At 44.9% G+C, this 19,388-nt stretch overlaps 1 protein-coding gene across 2 annotated transcripts; it reads left to right on the top strand.

The window, feature by feature from the left end:
- Window positions 1-9,825: 9,825 nt before the first annotated feature.
- LOC133466189 (uncharacterized) lies at window positions 9,826-18,053 on the top strand. Of its 2 annotated transcripts, XR_009784880.1 has the most exons (10): window positions 9,826-10,259; window positions 10,927-12,213; window positions 12,432-12,526; window positions 12,604-12,648; window positions 13,148-13,372; window positions 13,825-14,002; window positions 14,089-14,262; window positions 14,364-14,520; window positions 15,824-15,907; window positions 17,881-18,053. XR_009784880.1 is itself a non-coding variant. In XM_061749651.1 (8 exons), exons 1-8 carry the CDS (start codon window positions 10,202-10,204, stop codon window positions 14,453-14,455), a joined length of 2,154 nt encoding a protein of 717 aa, XP_061605635.1. In that variant the 5' UTR covers window positions 9,826-10,201; the 3' UTR covers window positions 14,456-16,195. The 2 variants fall into 2 exon arrangements, 1 of the variants encoding a protein (XP_061605635.1); XM_061749651.1 differs by lacking the exon at window positions 17,881-18,053 and having other exon boundaries at window positions 14,364-16,195.
- The last annotated feature ends 1,335 nt before the right edge of the window (window positions 18,054-19,388 follow it).

Raw genomic sequence — 19,388 nt, forward strand, 5'->3', positions numbered from 1 at the left:
TTGCAGTCCAAGAACTCTCTAATTGGGTTATTTGTCATCCGTAAACAATCAATCATCTCTTGCACCTCGCAAGCTTTCTCTAGGGCTATTATTTGCTCGTGAATCCAAAACATAATCTTCCATAAAACTAAAGAGAGCAAACAAATGAGTACGAGGGGATTACTTGGAGATTTCAAAGGATTGAAAAAGAAAATCTGCGTGACGATTTGATCTTGTGACACACCCGGCCAACGACGCCGCCGCGGGCGGGCGGGCGAATGTTCGCAGCTCACGTGCGCAAACTCGTTGTATTGTACCGCTTGACTTGTGCATCAAAACAAAAGTATATCTTCAAACTACCCATCCATCAAATCGCTCCCCTGGAAGGTGTCATTCATCTTATCGAACAAGGCATTCCATGACATACAACAACAACATCACGCGACGTAATTGGCCCGAGTATAAAGACGAAGGAAGACAATCCGACGTCGGCTACGTCTGCGCCGCAAGGACGACGCGCCTCGGCTGCATTGCCGTTCCGGTCGCGAGGCCTAACTTGCTCCCGACTTGGCAGACGGTTTAGCGGGCGTCTGGATACGTCATTATCGATTGTGAACAAATGTTGCCCTTCATCTTTTGCCATTCAAGGAAATGAAAGATTGTTTGGGCTGCATTTCCCTTCAAACTGATCTGGACTCATCTGCGGTAGGTCCCGCAAGTGCCGCGGGTCCAAATGCGCACTTCATTTCGAATTCATTTCCATATTACGGCCCACGCAATAAAGACAGGCGAAGCTCTCATGTGTATCAGGATCATGAGCCAGCGCAGATTCCTTCCGTACTCAGAAGACAAGTTCTCTTCCCACAAAGGATCGGAACATTTGAGAATCAAATGAATGTTGACCACTCCAACTCTCGACACCATCAAAACTTTTTTAACTTTATTAATTTAATTACAATCAGCAGTAGAAAATGGGTCGGGTTCACCAAAAACACCAGTTTCTCACCAAAAGCAGAAAAACTAACTTTTTGTGTAACAGTTTTAAAATATTTGTTTTGCTTTTGTGACACCTCAAACCGCAAAATACCAAAAATAAGACAAAGGGCTTTGGACGTCATCCTATCATTTATTCAAACATATACAACTACGAAACGACGCTGACTCACTGCACGACTCGAGCGTAACGTCAGTGACTGTTTTGCGTGGCGTTCGCCGGCCACCCCGCCAATTGCATCGTATTCTCACACATTTTCTACCATCTACCGCAACGCATACTCTGTTTCTACCGTTCATAGGCATTCTCTGTCTAAGTGCGAGGCGCCTAAACTTGTCCGACTTCCAACACGTTGTCATTGCTCTCCCTCACAATCGCCGTGGCAACCCGAGATTCACTGCCTAATCTCCGTCTTCTATTCAAAATCTGCGCCGATCTCAAATCCAAAGCGATGCAACGTCGCCATCTACAGGCATATGTTAGTCATTACACTGGTGTACAAACCTGAATTACACAGACAAGCCGAGTGAGACGCTCTTCCACGCTGAAAAACACACTTGACGGACATATCCGTCGGTGGCGGTTAACGCTTGGATTCCATTTGACGAATTAAAACAGCCACAGAAGTGAATGAGTTATTAACAGCGGTTAATATTTGTTTACATTTGTATAACAGTTAAGAATGTAATCATGTTCAATTGTATTTCCTGTATTTTATCTTTACTTTATGTATTTAAATATTAATAAATCAGAGATCAGCCAGCATTCGGGAATGCATTGTGTTGGACCTGAATAATACAATTCAAATGAAAACTTTTTTTTTTTTTGCTCTCTTAGACGTCTTGTTGGGTGCCCATGTGGCAACCTGACGGGCATGGGTGCATGCTGCGACCTAAATTCAAATGTAAAATTGACTTTTCAGTTTCAATTACCGGGTGACGTTCCCGTAGTCTTTTTAACCCGTCATATGAATTTTCAACAGGAAACATCACATGAACTGTATTAGTCTTTCATTTTGCCAATCACGGCGAGACGCAGCCTGGCATTAATGAGACGAGCGGCCCTGCCGCCTTGATCTCAAACGCTCACACGGTAAATGGAGCTGTGGGATTTTCAAAGAGGCGACCTTGGAACTTGCGGCACGGGCGAGCCGAGCCGTACGCATCGCGAGTGCGGCCTGTCGGACCGACTCCAAGGAGGTTTTAATTACCTGCAAATGGGAATCCGCCTGTGGGAGCTGGGAGACAATTTGCTCCTCCTGCGGGAAAAAGATCAACAGAAATGACGCAACGAGAGCGAAATGGTGTTTTCCAAAACAATGCTGGTTGAAAATTGACTTCACATACGTAAGTTGGGCCCATTTTTGAAGAAGAACAATTGAGAATTTGACTACTTTGGTTGCACTGAGCCTTGAAGGTTTCGTGGAACCACAACACAATGAAAATGAGGGCATTTATATTGGAGGCTTGGGTAAGTTTGTCAAAAGTATTCATTTATACCTCTGTAAGAAATACACATATGCAGAAAATGTGTCGCTTCGTTAAAGACCGGTTTTGCACCTGTATGCTTTTTGCTTTTTTGCAATCGCTTCTTACTGCACTCAAACATGTTTTTCAAAGTTATAGTACATTTGACATGAGAAGAATATTTTAGTACTCTTAGTCCCTTTCAGTATGTATTTAGTCCAATACATACATATGTATTAAGTTGGCACTTCATTAAGTACACTTGCACAAACTCGAGCTGTATCGAATCATTCTGACTTTGCAAACAATGACAATGCTTCATTTTGTTTGACGCGATCGGAGAGACACATTTGCACTACGCTAATCATTGTGAAGCTATTTGCTTGAGCTACACTTGGGAGGACGCGTTAGCGCTGCACGAGGGTGTCGACATTTGCTCGAATAAACACGCCCGGTACCCAATGAAACGATTTGTTGCAGCTAATACACTCGCAAGCATGAATGTACGACACGCGACACACGAACCTCGCCAACGAACTCATCAAACAAAAAAGGGTGTACCAACCGGCATGTGGATTTTTTGCAACAAGGGGCAAAAACACAAATCATGAATGCCAAAGAAATAACCTTTCTAAACTCCAGCAGAGAAGTGTTCCGCCCCTGCACGGGCAACTCCGACCACTTTACTGTTATTATCCTCCAATCGGCCACTCATTTTTAATGATGCTTAGGAACATATTGGAGATTGCACTTTTTTTTTTTTTTTTTTTAATAACTTCTGCAAGCTTCTGGAGTTATTTGAAACATTTTATTTGCCCTAAAGCATTAGTGATATCAGTTGAGGGCCAATTCAATAATGGAACTTGCTGCAAGTCAAAAATATGATTTGAATCGACAAATAAGTGAAAGTACCCTTAACACGTGATTCCAATGAAGACTGCGATTTAATATAACATCAATTGGAGCTTGCTACGAGATCTACACAACAATACCAATTGCAGGAGATCAAATCCAACGCCCTGCGAGGTTGAATGACCACTTTGACGAAATATAAGACAACAAGCTCCGAACAGTGAGGGTGGGGGGGTGGGGGGTGGGGGGGGGGTGGCGGTTTGCGAGCTACATGAGGTGTGAGCGCACACACGGCAGCAGAAAACGAGCTCACACCGCGCCAAGGTTATCGGTAAGCCGGGCCGCGGTGGTAACACGCTGTCGCATTCGCTCTCCGGACGCCGAGCATATTTCCTGCGGCCGGGCCCGAAGCGGATCGCGGCTCCTGCCCCTCGGACGTAACGCGCGAGAGGGAATAACGATCGAGTTGGCGACGTGTCGCTCTCGATATCGCGTCATCTGGACGTCGCCGCTTCTCCTCCAGAACAAAAGTCGCAGCATCGGTCCTGCTTTCCCGCTTCCGAATCAAATGAGAACGTCGAACAAGCGAAGGGCCCCTCGAAAGGTTTCCGAAGAGATCAATTGAGGAGTCGGCATAGGGGGGGGACGTGAAGCTTTTCCGCTGACATCATTGCTTCTCTGTCAACCGGCTCACCTTTGACCTCGTGGCTAAAGTCCAACATTCACAACCAGTGTGTAAAAAGCGAGCAAATATTGACAAGGGGAATTCATTGACCGCCGTCCGTTTACAATGCAGAGTTCCCGTTTCCGAGCATTTGGGCTTACGGTATCTTTCAAGACACGCAGAATATTACGTTCTGTGACGGAATAAGCACCGAAGCCACGAAAAAAAAGAGAAAAGGTTTGTTTCGTAATCAGCAGTAGAACATGGGTTGGTTTCATCAAAAACACCAGTTTCTGACCAAATAGCAGACAAAATGAGCTTTTTACAAAAACAAAAATGTCGAGCAGAATGATGACTGACGTCAATTTGGGTTGCTTTTGCGACGCCACACGCTATAAAACAATACAACAATACTTTTGATGGTCAAGTAGTCATATTTGTAGGAATATACAACTAAGAAACACGTCACCACATGGCTAAAGTTGAACGTCGGTCATTTTTTTCTCACAATCGTGGCGCACGCGGTTTATACCGTACAAATACATGTACATGTATATATTTATATATATACACATGCATAAGCTTGTCCAACTTCTGCCGGTGGTTCTCTCCCTGAAAAATGGTGGTGATAATCCGAGATTCACCCTCTCGTCTTTATCTTCGACTGAAAACTGTGCTGCTCTCAAATCCGAAAGCAAATCCTCAATTGTCACATGCGATAAATAACACAATCATAAAAGTTGACTGTATTGCGAGCGTTGTCTGGTTATCAAAGCATTTTTTTTTACGGTAACTTGAATAATAGTCGACTTTGTAAACGATTATTCTTGACTTGTGATTTCAAAACTACTTATCCATCCATTTGTTGCGTACAGTATATGCAATATTATGAGGCGAGGAAGCAATTCCTTTCTGGTTTCGCAGTCCTAACGGCACTGAGGAAAAGCGTACCTCCAATGTGCCCCGCGCAAAAAAAACACTTTGACAACCCTCATCGTGCTCGTATCGGTAAAACAAAAACGACGCTCCACTGCCACGGTGTCACGAAAGATACAAACTACGAGCGGAACATCGTGCCCGTTGTTCGGTCGCGACAACCCTGAGGTCGTCTGCGGCGGGTTAGCGTGACACGTCGGGGGTCGCCGGGGGTCATTAGGAAGGCAAACGGCGCAACTTTGCCGGCAGACGCGAGGCGACCGCTCGACTTCGGTCACGCAAAGACTTTGGCGCCCCACTTGTTGACACGCGGCTCGCAAAGGAGAGACGGCAGGCGCGGCGGCACAAGACAACTCGCACACAAAGTTTGCGGCAGCTCGTCGAGCCGCACGAGGGAGGAGGTCGACATTTCTCTCCTCATTACGCGCATGGCCCTGTTTTCTGTTTGTTTCCTTTTCACCCCTCGCCACGAGGAGAGCGGAGGTTTAAATATAGCTCGTCCCTGATGAAACATTTCCTTCCATTGATCAGGGCGACAAAAGAGTCATGTTTAATTGAATGAGAATAATTGCTTATTGATGGCAGAGCCGCTCGCTGCTTCTTACGATAAAGGCTGCAGCAGAAGGAAATGACACTAACGTAACGATGGGTTTTGTGAAAATCGTGAACGATAAGGAAAAGAAAATGCGACAATCGCGTCACCGAAATGAAATGCCAAAGAATTCAACGTGTTCAAGTCGCTGCAGCATGAAAAGAAATGGTCTTGTTAATTTGGCACGCCCCGCAGAAGAGTGCTCAACACAACCCTGACAAATTTGAAAGATGACAAAAAAAAGGCCGAGTCTCCCAAATGAGGCTTGAAACGCTGTGGGCGTGTCCGCTTCATGCGCTGTCACCTGTCACCTGTCAATCAAATAGCACTTCTCCAACCTGGAAAACGGATGCCGTTTCATTGAGCTGCAGAATAGGTCCACTTAAAAGGGGCCATATTTTACCAAACCCATTTTTTCTAATATTTGGGATGTCATATTGTCTCAATAAACGTGAAATATGTTTCTGCCCTGAAATCAGCTGATTGGAATTTCTCTAGCTCGGCGACGTCGCTAGCGAAGATCTCCGCCGACCTCTCCGCTCCCGAGCCGGTGCCGTCGACGTAACAGACACGGCACACGACGAGGCGCTCTAAAGCGGCCAAGACGGCCCAAGTGCTGGCCGTCAAGTCGGACTTTTTCTTCCCCCCCCCTCGCTCTCCTGCCTTCTCTCTGTGATGTGCGCACTCACGGCTGACAACGAGGCGCTCTAAAGCGGCCTGGTATCGGACTATGCGAACGGAAGATGTACTTTCGGGGTGTAGGCATAGCTAGCTAGCTAACTGCATGTCGCGATTGCGCCGGATAACCGCCAATGGCAGGAAGGCACACTTTGTTCTCATCCCAAAGTGTGTTTTAGCCACAGACCCAATAAAAAAAAAAAAAGAATCAGGAAAACTGATAAGATGAAAAACAGCTTAACGCTAAATAGTTCTCAGTCTTTGCACATTTTCAGCAAGTGCCTTCAAACATGAATCATGAATCAATACATTGCAAATATGCCCCCACCCCCCGGGCCTTGGGGGAGTATTAGATCAGAGAGACATCGGAACAATCGGATCGCGCACACCAATGACAGATCATCCTTTTCTATCAGATATCTGCGAATGCGATTGTTGATATGCCGATTGCTGCCATCTACAATGCCGTGGGAATTTTTTTAAAAAAATATTATTTTGTTTGCAATCCAATCTGCGTGTGTGCTTTGAGGTTGAAATGATGGCTCATATTTTCAATTTTTAAAGCGGTTCTATCAAAAGCTTGCATGCAATTGATTAATGCTATTACCAAAGACAAAAACAAAGCGTCACTCTGTATTTTTTTGAACAATGTCCTGCAAATGTACTATAGCTCCTACAATGTGTTAATAATCATATTACAGCCAAAAATATTAATTGCGTGTTTATTCTTATTTTTTTTCTCAACGAGTATGGGTCCTCCATTCAAGTTTGACAATGACGCAGCTAAGTTGGTATTTGATCCTAAATACGCAACGACATCGGCGCCATCTGATTGGCCAGGGGATGACATCAGCGTTTGGTGATGTAATCAGGGCGATCCGACTTTAAGAAGATAAAAGATGATGCCCTTACATCATTGTTGCATCATCGGCGTTTGGGCTCAGAGACGTAAATGCACAATTCTAATTTCTCACACACTTTTTTTTGAACCTCGAACTGAATTTAAAATCTCGGAATGAGTGTGCTGTTATTATGTGTCCAGCAGGTGTACAAATAATCAACTCACTGCTGCAGAATAACTTATTGTTGCTGTCCATTGCAAACCATAAAGCATCTGTCCAGCTTATGATATTTGGAGTACATTTCTGTATTTCCCCCCCCCCCTTAAGGAAAAAGGGGTTTCTTTTGACCTCTGACACTTCCTAGAAAGCAGACGTCAGGTTGTACTTGAACGGTCTCTTTTTTCTTCGTTTTAATTAAAGATCGTATGGAATGAATTCAGAGGCGGTGGAATAGTGAGGAGGGAGGAAGCTTTTTTTTTGAAGTTGTAGTTGACAGTCAGCGTGGGCTGGCGTGATCACTTTAGAGAGCCTCGTTGTTGACCGTGAGTGTGCGCACATAGTGGAGAGAAAGGCAGAAGAGCGAGGAGGTAAAAAAAAAAAAAAAAGTCTGCCTTTAAAGCCAGTGGGCGGAACAGGCTTTGCAGTGGCGTAGCAGTTCTAGAGAGCCTCGTTGTCCCCTGCATGAACCCGGCAGCCAGCGCAGATTTTAAGCGGGTATATTTGGGTGGCTCAAACATGGAGGGATGCGTAAACGTAAGAAAGGTGGAAACAAAGTGGCATCCATTTTTCCGGGTGGTAGAAGTGGCATTTGATTGACAGGTGACAGTTGAGCGGGGTGTGAATTCAGCGTATCCATATATTTATAGCACTTGGCCATTTTTTTTTTTCAGGGTTGTTAACAGACATAAAAAGGATCGCCTTTGTTTCACCGAGTAAGGACATAGAGAACGGTTTCTCATTTACAATGCCGACCTGGAGGCAATTTAGTGTTCAGTGTCCTGCCCGAGGGCACGTCGGCAGCACACAGAGCCTGGATTCCAACCGCCAACCCTTCAGTCACTGGACGATCCGCTCTACCAACTCCTTCACGGCTCGCGTTGGTGCGTCTGATTTCGAAGACACAGTTTGCGGGGACTTCCGTGCCGTTTTTCTCCCTCCAGGTTTGCCATCATCACTAACAAAGTGAACTGAAAGCCATCGATATATACCGAGCGCATCACCTGCTCAACCCGGGTAACCGTCAACACGTATTTGAAGTCGATTCCCTTCGCACCGTCGCTCCATTGATCGTTCACTCCACCCGGGAGAAATAACAACAAAACTGCTCACTCCGGCAATATGTACACTCTGCTGACTTTGCTGTTACTTTCATATTTCATATTCAACACTTCTCAACTGAGCGCCTTGATCATAATCCCGGGATGAAAAATGTACAGAATAGACATTAAAAGGAAATGCTGGCGAGCTGCGCAGAAGTCAAGAAAATGGGAATCGAATTTATCGGAGGAGCTTTAAGGCAAGGTCACAGTCAAGGTTGCGTTTTCGTCATCTTGTTGTCCACTGCGTGTGCTTTTGAGTGAACCCGAACAGCCTTCAAGTTATGCAACGTCCAGCGGTTGCAGGGCAGTCCAGCCTCCAGGAAGTTATCCTGCCCTCGTGTCACTGTGGTAATCATTTAGTAAACAACCTTTTTTTTTTTTTGGTCAGAGGGCGACTCAGGACAGCAAACACGAAGGAATTTGGTTGGAAGGCTATATTTAGGATGTTTTTGTGCCAGGCAGACTTAAATGTTTGTAGGAGGCCGCTACGTGACGTCTGCGGCTTTTTAGAACAATGTTGTCTTGTCTTGGCAGGTGGTAACACATTTGAGCAAAACTCCTCCGGGTATTTTGGATTGAGTGCATTTCAAAAATCTATCGTGTTCTTGCTCTGATATGCAGCCCTTCTTGGTAGTGCTCATGTTTAAATGGACTGAGTAGCTAGTAGTTTCTGTTTGCTAACCTAAACAAAAAATCACTCACAGAAGGTTAATTGGGCTCTTTGTTCTGAGCAGTAAAGAGACCTTACCCGTAAAAAACACACAGTCACAGTTTTATGTAATAAAGTCACAAATAGCCTGACGAATAGCTAATGCACACACTTCATAACAATATCGACATGTAAAGAGCAACGTTTAGCTTGATTTTCTTCAACTACAGAACTGTAGTTTAAAACATCACAGCAAGGAATTCTTTTAGCTGACGACCTTGCCACGACCGTAAGTGTGAGGAACGGAGCAAACGGTTAACCCAGGGAGTCTCAAAAAAAAAAAAAAAATGGAGACACAAGCACTGTATGGTGGCAGTGAACGCAACGCAACTCAACTCACTTCACAATAAGCAGCAGTTTGGCAAATCTTCAAAAAAGAGGCTTCCAGACGTTTCATGCCAATCCCACTTGAAGTTTACCGTCACACAAAACAAAGACAATGGCATCTACGTGGGGGTGGTCATAAAGCTTTCAGCAATGGATAATTGAACACACACAGTACAGCAACACATTTACAAAACAATACTAAGGTGCATATATTCTTTATCCTTGGCGAAAAATGACAAATATTACTATTTTATATTTTTTGCGAAGGCTGCATGGCATTTCCATTCATTTCAAAGGGGAATCTTGCGTAAGAGTCCAAATCATGGTTGGTTCGTGCCCTAATGTGGGCATTTTTAGCTCATTCGCTGCCATTGACGGATTCAGAAGTCAAATATCCGTGTCAACTGGGAGGGGTGGCAGTAAATGATTAAGTTTTTTTTTTTTTTTTTTAAATCAGATCAACATAATCCACACATACTATTTCGAAGAAAAATGCATCTCCTTAATGATATCTTTATTTGTCCAAACTGCATTTTCAGTATCAGTAATCACATCTTTTGTGTGATTTTCTGACTGAATGTGTAAATTGTCAACAGTGCATCATTCTTTATGTTGTCATCAGTGGTTTTAAGCCAGGGCAATTAACACACGACTTTATTTGCCTTTGATGACATCACCCTCTACTTGCGGCGACATTGATGTTATTGTGTTGCCGCTAAACAATGGAACCCCTGAACTTCTACAATCACGGCGCAATCTTATTATTTTATACAAAGTTTTGGAAACTTATGAGATTATTGCCACTTCAAAAATATCCTCAGGATGCACGCAGCATGAAACAACATGGCTGATGATGACAGGCTTCAACTTTTAGTGGTCGCGTCCTCTGACAGCGACTCAGGTGCGTTGTTACATCACGGAAACTGCTTTTTGGGTCATTAAAAGTTACTTAAGATTGTACGTTTGCTAACGCTAATTCAAACACTTTCCACAGGAAATCACACCAAATCGTCAATTCTTTGACATGTAATGGATTTAAAAGTGTTCTTCCATGCAAAGTTCAATGTGTCATACATCTTTTTTGTTCTACTTCGGCATTTCTCTGACTTGATGAATGCATAAGGACACGAGGCAAAAACTGAATGCATACTTCCCTTAAGCGGAATTAAAAGCACACGTCCTGACGTGTGTTAATCTTGTGCAGTGGAAGTGAACCAATTTGGAAAACTACGCACATATCCAATAAGTAACAATTGCATACAATAAATGCAGCAAATGAAATAGAATACAAGAGCACAAAATAATATAGTGCGTTACATCAATTATTAATGCCAATGATCTCTCCATAGCGCTAACATTAAATTGCACCTTACACATTGCACATTCCATAGTTGCTAACTTTTGAGTATTATATTTACGAAACATATTTTGTGCAATTGCATAATTACTTTGGAAAGATAAATACTTCTCTGCATTGCTGAAAGTTGTGCTAAAAGATCCGTCCGCGGCTGTTGTCAATGTAGTATTTTACGTACAATTTGTTGCTTACTCATCTATATCAATTGTAGAAATCAGAGACATTACCACCTTTTTGGAAGATTGTGTTGTGGGGACACTAAAAAGGAAGGTGAGCAGTAATGGCACACAACCCACGAAGAGGCGCTGTGACATGATCCCAAATCCCAGGGAATCCCAAGAGGTAGCAGGTGATTCTGTACCGGGAAGGGGGACCGCACGGAAGGGCCACACAAAATCAGAGTCCCTCACAAAGAAGCAGAGCGGGCAAAATCTTCTCAAGTCTGTCAATGCCGTACCAGCCGGAGGGACGAGGAGGAAGTTGAACACAAAAACAGAGATCCTCACGAGCAAGCAGAGAGGTCAATCAACTGAAGGGTCTGGGAAGGCTCGCCCGTCCAAGGTGACCACGAGGAAGTCCAACGCAAAATCAGCGACTCTTGCGAACAAGTCTGAGGGCTCCAAGAAGGCCAAAGAGACAGAGAGAATGTGTAATGTTGAACTCGAGTCCAGTACAAAGAAGCAGAGTGGTAAACCATTTGAAGGGCGCTTGACGACACTTAAAAGGACCAGAGGAAAGTCCACCACGGAAACAGGAATAGTCGCAAGCAAGCAGAGAGGAAAACCAACTCAGGGGACACTGAGGACTGTGCTGACTAAAGGGACCAGGAGAAAGTCCAGCACAAAACCAGAAACCCCCACAAACAAAGTCAGGCCTAAACGAAATGGGGAGCCCGTAAAATCTGTGACTTCGCATGGGAACAAGGGAAAGTCTAGCACAAAACCAGAGACACTAGCACAGAAGCAAAATGATCGACATCCCGAAGGCTCGAAGAAGGCCGTGCCACTGAAAAGAACAAGGACAAAGTCCGCTACGGAACGAGGACACTTTGGAAAAAAGCAGCAGGTAAAAACGAGTGTAGAAGGACTAGTGAATAGCAGCTCGCCGAAAGCTACCAAGAGAAAGCGTAGCACAAAAGCAGAGATATTCACGAAGAAAACTGAATCCACGCCGTTGTCAAAAGAGGATTTACTGGTTCAAGGGACAAAAAAAAGGTTGGGCAAAACAAGAGGCACCCCCACAAAAAATACGAGCGCTCAAACAACTGAGGGCTTTGTGAAAACAAAGCCACCCAAGAAAACCAAAAGAAGGTGTAACTCAATACTAGAGACCCTCTCAAAGAAGCAGAGTGAAATACCCACTGAGCCGTTTGTGTTCTTTTTTGGGGAGACCGAGAAAGAGGTCAGTACTGAGCAGCTGGCATTGAGGAAGACGAGCGGTGATATCGCAGCCGGCTTCAAAGGCTCATCAACCTCCCACCAGGCTGCAACTCATCGAGGTAAGCTGCAGTTTGTACTCGGACGTACATTCGCATAGAAGACAACTCTTTTCCAAAACGAGAAAAATGCACGTCGCGGGCCATTTTGCACAAAGCACGCCAAATTGAGTCCCTCTATTTTGGAAAAGAGCTCCTTTTTTATTCGTGGGTCAAGTCTCATTGACCTGAAGCGAGGTCTAGCTCAACAAAGTATGATATCCGTGCTTGTGTCTCTGTAGTCTTGTTTGCGCAGAAATATCAGCAGGTTAATAAGCTTGGCGAAGGAGGCTTCGGATCCGTTTATGCCGGTTACAGGAAAAGCGATTGTTTTCCGGTAAGTCTTCGTGACGTGCTTGTCACAAAAAGCATCTTTTGCTGTCATACCCAAATGTCGATGATTCTATCCCTCAGGTGGCGATTAAATACATACCCAAAGAGGTCAAAAGTGTCCCATTGGTGAGTACGTTATCTGGATCCACTTAGACGTAGCACAACCTTTTGTACCAGGACAATAGGAATGCAATCTAGACTAGAAATTACAATGGTAACATGAAAGAATAGAAAAGGACAGTCCACGAGGAAGAATTGTTTTGGGATTAGACCCCCGTCAAAGGTCCAGCGACTGGCAGAGTCTCTAGTAAGGGTGCCAGGGCTTACTGGTAGCAGTAGAGAGATGTGAGTGGAATCAGGCAGCGGACGTAAAAAGGTTTCAGCGAGGAAAAGTTGCTTCCCAGGTAAACACTTAAAGTTCCGGTCTCACTGTTTAACATGGTCCCATGTATGGGAGGGACTGTTAACGTCAAATGTTTCTAAAACAGTTGGGTAAAAGTCCTGAAAAAAAAAAAAAAATCACATTTGGTTGACAAGTCATCGCCGCCATGATCAAAACCTAAACGAATACAACCGAATTCATACTGAACATTGTCCCCCAACTTTGTTTTTTTGAATCCGATAGAACATCAATGGATTGAAGAAGGACATTCCCATCGAGGCGTTGCTCATGCTTCAAGCGTCTATCAAAAAGAACTCGGACGGGAAGTCTGCAGTTGTGTCATTGTTGAACAAATACGATCTGGAGCACGAGATTGCACTGGTCATGGAGAGGCCGGTCCCATCTGTGGACCTGTTCACTTACATTACGAGATGTCGGCTCGGCGCCCTGCCGGAGCGTGAGGCAAAGGTACTCAAAATATGGGGCAGACTTACAGTAAAACAGCTACATTTCTATTCCCATTTTTCAGTTCTGGTTTGGAGCAACCTTTCATTGGGGTACGTCGTGGAAATACACAGAACTGAGGAATCGTATTGTTTACTTAACACGCAGTTTATAGTGTGACGCCGTATGCCGCGGACGAGGGTACCAGTCAAAGCACAGTGGTTTAGCACCACCTCATCTAACGGAGCCAAAGCTAAGAATGAGTTCTTTATCCAATGTAATCGCCCCTTTTGCCCCCCCCCCCAAAAAACCAAACAAAATGGTGCCAATATGAGAACGCGAGACTGGATTGTCAGCTGTGCTTTGGCGCATCCTTTCGTCGGTTGTAGAATCCGCCTGAGTTTCCAGTTCTGAAACAGACTGTCAGACCGTTGGGAAAATGCCCCAACAGACTAATGGCTGTATCCTCTTCTCAGAATATCATGAAGCAGCTGGTGGTTGCCGCTATCAGCATGCACGCTGTGGATGTTTTCCATCGAGATTTAAAGCAAGAAAATATTCTTTTGGAGGCCACGTCCGGTGTCCCTCGTGTGCGAATCATTGATTTTGGCTGTAGCTGCTTTGCAAGCAACGAGCCTTACCGGGACTATGACGGTAGGACACTTGATTCCTGTTCTTTCGTCATCCAGCGATATTTGTATTTTTGCCTTTGTCTCCATGCACGCGTCCGGTCCTCGTAGGCACCTTATGTTACGCTCCTCCAGAGTACGTTCTAAGACGGACGTACAGCGCCGGTCCAACCACTGTGTGGCATCTGGGCGCACTTCTCTTTGAGTTGATGGCTGGAACGAAGCGCTTTGACACAGTCATGTTCCTGTCCCAGATGCTAAGATTGAATCGGGTTCTATCTGAAGGTAAGCTATGCCGTCGCTGCCGTCTCTAATTCTTGAAGATTCTTGTAAACCATCACACCTAATGTCCTTTGCTTTGCTTTTACAAATGTAACTTGTATAAGAATGCGAAGATTTCTTGTGGAAATGCTTGAATTTGGACCCAGAGAAGCGGGCCACCCTGGAGCAGATGCAGCAGCACCCGTGGCTCGTATGATACGACGCAGCACTCCGCACCCTTTCCCACATCCTCACGGCACCGGGAATAATGCATCCGCCAAAGTGGGTGAACATTGGTAAAAGACAGGAAATTTCAGGGGAAAAATGACAAAATCAATAAGTCAATAAGCGGCCCGTCACATCGTTACCATTTGATAAAACTGCAGCGATGAAGGCATCCACACTTAAGTTTGGTTATCACTGCTATCAGCGTTCGATAACTACAGCTATTGAAGCTTAAGTCAAATAGATTGACAAGGGCACACAGCTATTGCGCTCGCTCTCTCTCTCTCTATATATATATATTTCTTTTCTTAATGTTGACAGGGCTTCCCCCGATAACACAAATTGTATATTAATCACTAAGACTGCCAGTAAATGAACATGTATTGGCAGGAGTCAGCGTTTTGCTGTGATCACGGACTTGAGGAAACGCTGCACGGTGCCTTATTTACACATTTTATTTTTCCACTTGCACCTTCATTTGCCTTAAACTACTTGTTTGGTTTGATGCAACATTGTGTGTATATGGATGTTGTCTTTTGTTTCAATGCATTTAAAAGTGCATTTCTTTGTAGTTTTTTGTTTTTTTTTCCATCTGTGCATTTATATAAAATTTCATCTCGATGTAAGTAATAAGTAAGTTATTTCCCAGATTGTTTTGAGATGTTATGTAGGCTAGTCACAATATGCATATTTCATGTCTTACCATGAGCGCACAGCATACATATTTCATGCGCAGCATGGTCGAATAATGCGCAGGATTTCACGTGTGCAACTTGCACTTGGGTGTCCTACATGAATGCAACCCCTGAAGGCGGATGTTTATGCCTCGCGTCCCCGCCTGCCCTCTTCCCACTAGCGACTGAGCCGACTGAGCCGACTGCGCTACCGCTTCGACTTCCGGCCCAGCGGGAGGAAGCGCGATAACAATGAGTCAGCCAATAAGATTATCAAATGAGGGGGAAGGAGAGTCACGAGCGGCGACTTTCAGATCAAAACCTGACACATAGACATCATGATCCGATGACCTGATTGGGACTAAGCAACGGTTCGGTGTGTGTGCGTGTGCTTGTTTTTTTTTTTTTACAACATTATTGTAGTCATGTATACAACTTCAATGCACTTTAACACACTTGATGATGAATGATGAAAACGACGTTATGTAGAGCGCATATACAAAGTCTACACACCCCTGTTTAGAATTTCTCCATTTTCAATGTACATTTCCCAAGTCATCTTCTCAACAGTGGCCACACCGTGCTTCACTGTGGAGGTGCTTTTGGGATTATGACCGAAAACGTGATGGTTTGTTGTCATTTTCCCAAATGTGTTTTTGCAAAATGCTCGGACGTTTTTCTTTCAGATAAGGCTTCTGCCCCGAGTCCTGACATACGGGCGATACGGGAGATTGACAAGCACAAATTCCTGCAGCTCCTCCGATGTTAAGGTGTGTCTCTTGTTTCATCAATTGTTTCTTAGTGCACCATTTTTCATTGGTATTTCCAATGCCTTGGAAATTCTTTCTGCACTCTTGTCGTGAGCGCCAAAGCTGTAGAAGCCTCCTTGCGGAACAGCGCAACTTCATGTGGCGTTAATCAGAGTGACTTGAAATAGCGGCGGGCGTGTGCCGACTCCCTCTTCACGTGAACTTGAATGTTGTTGGCTATTTGCGAGCACGGCCACATCCCGGTTAGGAGAGGGTGTTTTATTTTTATACTTCCCCTCTCGAAAAGATTTGTTTGTTTCCCCCCCCCAAATGGAGTTGTACGGGTTTTAGGTCACAATGATTGCGGAACAAGTTTGCAAATGATTCATCTTATTATTAGAAAAAGTTGTCATTTGAGCAAGGGTGTGTAGACCTTGTATATCCTTCCACTGTTTGATGGCAGCAACAGAATTTCATACAAATTATTATTGTTATTTATGTATTTTAAAAATAATTGTATACATACTATGTAGCAACAGAATGCCATGTAAAAGGAAATTATTTTTTTATTTGATTTATGTATTTTAAAAAGACTAGAGATGCTATGTTCAATATGTTTCATTCTTTTTAATATTATTAGTAATTGGTCAAGCCTGCTTTGCCGAATGTTGTTTTCTCTGGAAATGTTCCCTTGTGGCTGAATAAAGTATTTATCGACGTCGTGGTCGTGTTGCCATACAAGAAGCAGGAATGGAACGTTCTCATCAAGTGAGAGCCACAATCCAAGTTGATTGGTGTGAAAAGTGAAAAGTAACAGTGATAAGTACTGAGCGAAAAGGCTGCACATAGACACGGTCGTTTAGAAAATCGGGTAACTTGATGACAACGGAAGGCACCTCCCCACACTTCAAGATGGATAACGGCGAAGGGGTAGGATGGAAAGAAGTTTCACTTCTTCCGACTCCGCGTCGGACGAGCAGTAGATGCTGTTGCAGTAGAGGAGAGTTATACTCTCGATTTGATGTGACTTTGTCTCTTTTGTATTGCATGTTTGAACTAGAGGAAGAAATATCCTTTGTGGCCCTTGTGGAGGTCTCAAAGCCATGCGAACGATACAAATCCAATTTGCGGTGCATCTTACGAATCCAGTATATGCCCGGGGATCCAATTGTGCCCCTCCCCCTCTCTGCGGCCGTCCATTTTTGGACAATCGACAGTTAAAGAGCTCTCACATACTTGAATTGAACTCATCCATAATCTTCATGGTACACTTGCATTTTCACAGCGGATGACTCAAGTCACGTGGCCTCTCTCTCTTTAACCGCCGAATTGACTCAGACGAGAGCTATTTTGGATGTTTAGATGCTTTTTCAAGCCATAAGTCACTAGTTAATTAGCAGCTGTTACGTAGCGGATAAAGAGCTGCCTTTCCCAACACCGCAACGTTCAACTTTGAAAACGTGGCCCCGACATTTAGCACAGCTTATACATTCTTCCCAGTTTGCGTCCTCCTGAATGTCACCGGTGCGCCGGCATCCGTGATGAGTATATTAATATGTACATACCCAGTCAGGTTAATGCCCGCCCGGCACTCGCGTCTCACTCGGGCCGGCATCGGCGGCCGTTTCTCTCTGTCGGAGGTAAAAGGAAAAATACAGTTGTGAATTATCGAGCGGATACGTGAGTGGCAGGCGGGCTGATGAAAGTGAAAGAGATGGAAATGGGAGAGGAATAAAGAAGAAAAATTGCGCCGGTGACGTTGACTGATGCCGATGGCAACTTTAGGCGAGCGGCTGACGCTGAAAAACACTGACACACACACTACAGCGTCCGTGAAGGTTGCGGCACTGGACCCAATTGCTCCAATTGCTCCCGTGTGTTGTCTTTTGTCCCCTCTCGGGGGGCCGCAAAAGCTCCTCGGGGTGAAATTCCCTTCCCCCGTAACCTTCAATGTGCCTCACCATATTGATTTGCTTGTTATTGTTTCCGTGCAGCCTGGCAAAGGCGGAGAACACCGCGTAGCCCGAACGGAGACGATTCCTTCCAACATCGGTCGGCTGTCGAGCGTCGGTGAACATGTTTGCAAATGTCAGACGGAAAAGAGATTTCACCTGCGGAAATCTCCGACAGGCCGTCAGCTGCAATGATGAGAGGCGGAACGAGGAGGATTTTCCCGAGTAGCCCTTTCAGAATATGGACAGACTGTACATAATCGAAGAATATCATATGGAGTCGCCAACAAGCAGGGCCTGGAAGAGGCACCTTCGTCATCATTCGTCCTCCTACTGAGACCTTTTGGACAAATCTATTGTTCCAGTTTTCTGGGAAATGTTTGGGGGGGGGGGGCGCTCCTTATTTTGGAGCTAGTTGACCCTCAGCACCCCACAAAAGTTTGCTTGGACACAAATTGAAAAAACGCACAAGACGCACAAGAGTCCCGCTGTCCCGTTACTTTCGACAACACGGACGCGCGTGACAAATCGAAACCCTGCTAAATTGTCTGGTGACTGTGTTGCATTCCCTTGAAATACTTTACGAGACAGCTAAGACGGCGTTTTTTTTGTATTCCCAAGCGTTGGCTTCTGCTCAGTGAGCTGTCCCGCCAGTCTTGCGAAGAATACAAAAGAACGCAACAATGTCTGATGATTGTGTGGATTCTCCACCGAAGAACAGGGACAACGTTGACCAGACACGAAAAGAACAAATATATCGGCTGGCCACCAGTCGGGGTTGGACGCCGCCTCCGGCCCAAAATCGGCTCGGCTTTCCAATCGGCCAATTCACACGGGGCAGACTTTTCGCGCTCTTCGGAGAAGCGACGCAGTCTTCATATATCTCAATTGGATCTTGGATTCATGTTTTTCCGCAGGAGCCATAAATTGGTCTCGTCTCACAACAACAACAATCGCGGACATCAAACCGCTTCGGCGCCTCGGGTAATAACATTTACATTTCTGACAAATGATTTGCTGTTTTTTGTTCGTCTTTGCATCCACCACACTTGTTTCATGTTTCAGGTCAGATAAGGTTCTGGTTTATCAAGTCTCGGCTTCGTTAGATAGGGCGGCGTGAAGTGCCGCCAGCAGGCCGCAACACGAGTCAACGAAGGTCCAATTCAGCGCGTTTCAAAATAAAACAAATCATATTATTGAAAACAGTAACTTGGGGGGAGGAATCAAAGCAAAATCAAAAGGCGGCTATCTCTGCGAGCCATTCTGCAGCAGCGTTTGGCTGCACTCGCGTGTGGCGCTGACCTTTCTCCGAGCTCCGCTCACGCTCACCTGTTTTACACTTCAAAGTCAGCAGTTCAATTATTCCAATTAGTCCCGCGGCGTTCAGGCCGTAGCGACCTGCTGATGAAAGAAGCCGCCAATGCCGATCCAAACACAATTCTGCGCCGGTGTCATGGAGTGCATTTTCAAACGACGGATGATGAAGCGGTCCGGTCCACCTTAATTGGATGCTTCGAAGACCATAATTGGCAACATAGATCTCCGCTGTC

This window comes from Phyllopteryx taeniolatus, chromosome 16, assembly GCF_024500385.1.
Source record: "Phyllopteryx taeniolatus isolate TA_2022b chromosome 16, UOR_Ptae_1.2, whole genome shotgun sequence".
NCBI classification, from domain to species: Eukaryota; Metazoa; Chordata; class Actinopteri; order Syngnathiformes; family Syngnathidae; genus Phyllopteryx; species Phyllopteryx taeniolatus.

Bases quoted from the DNA above. Each gene is read 5' to 3' on its own strand.
- LOC133466189 (XM_061749651.1), top strand. From the start codon at position 10,202: ATGGCTGATGATGACAGGCTTCAACTTTTAGTGGTCGCGTCCTCTGAC. The intron at 12,527-12,603 runs GTAAGTCTTCGT...TCTATCCCTCAG, and splicing joins GGAAAAGCGATTGTTTTCCG to GTGGCGATTAAATACATACC. The intron at 14,263-14,363 runs GTAAGCTATGCC...AACTTGTATAAG, and splicing joins GAATCGGGTTCTATCTGAAG to AATGCGAAGATTTCTTGTGG.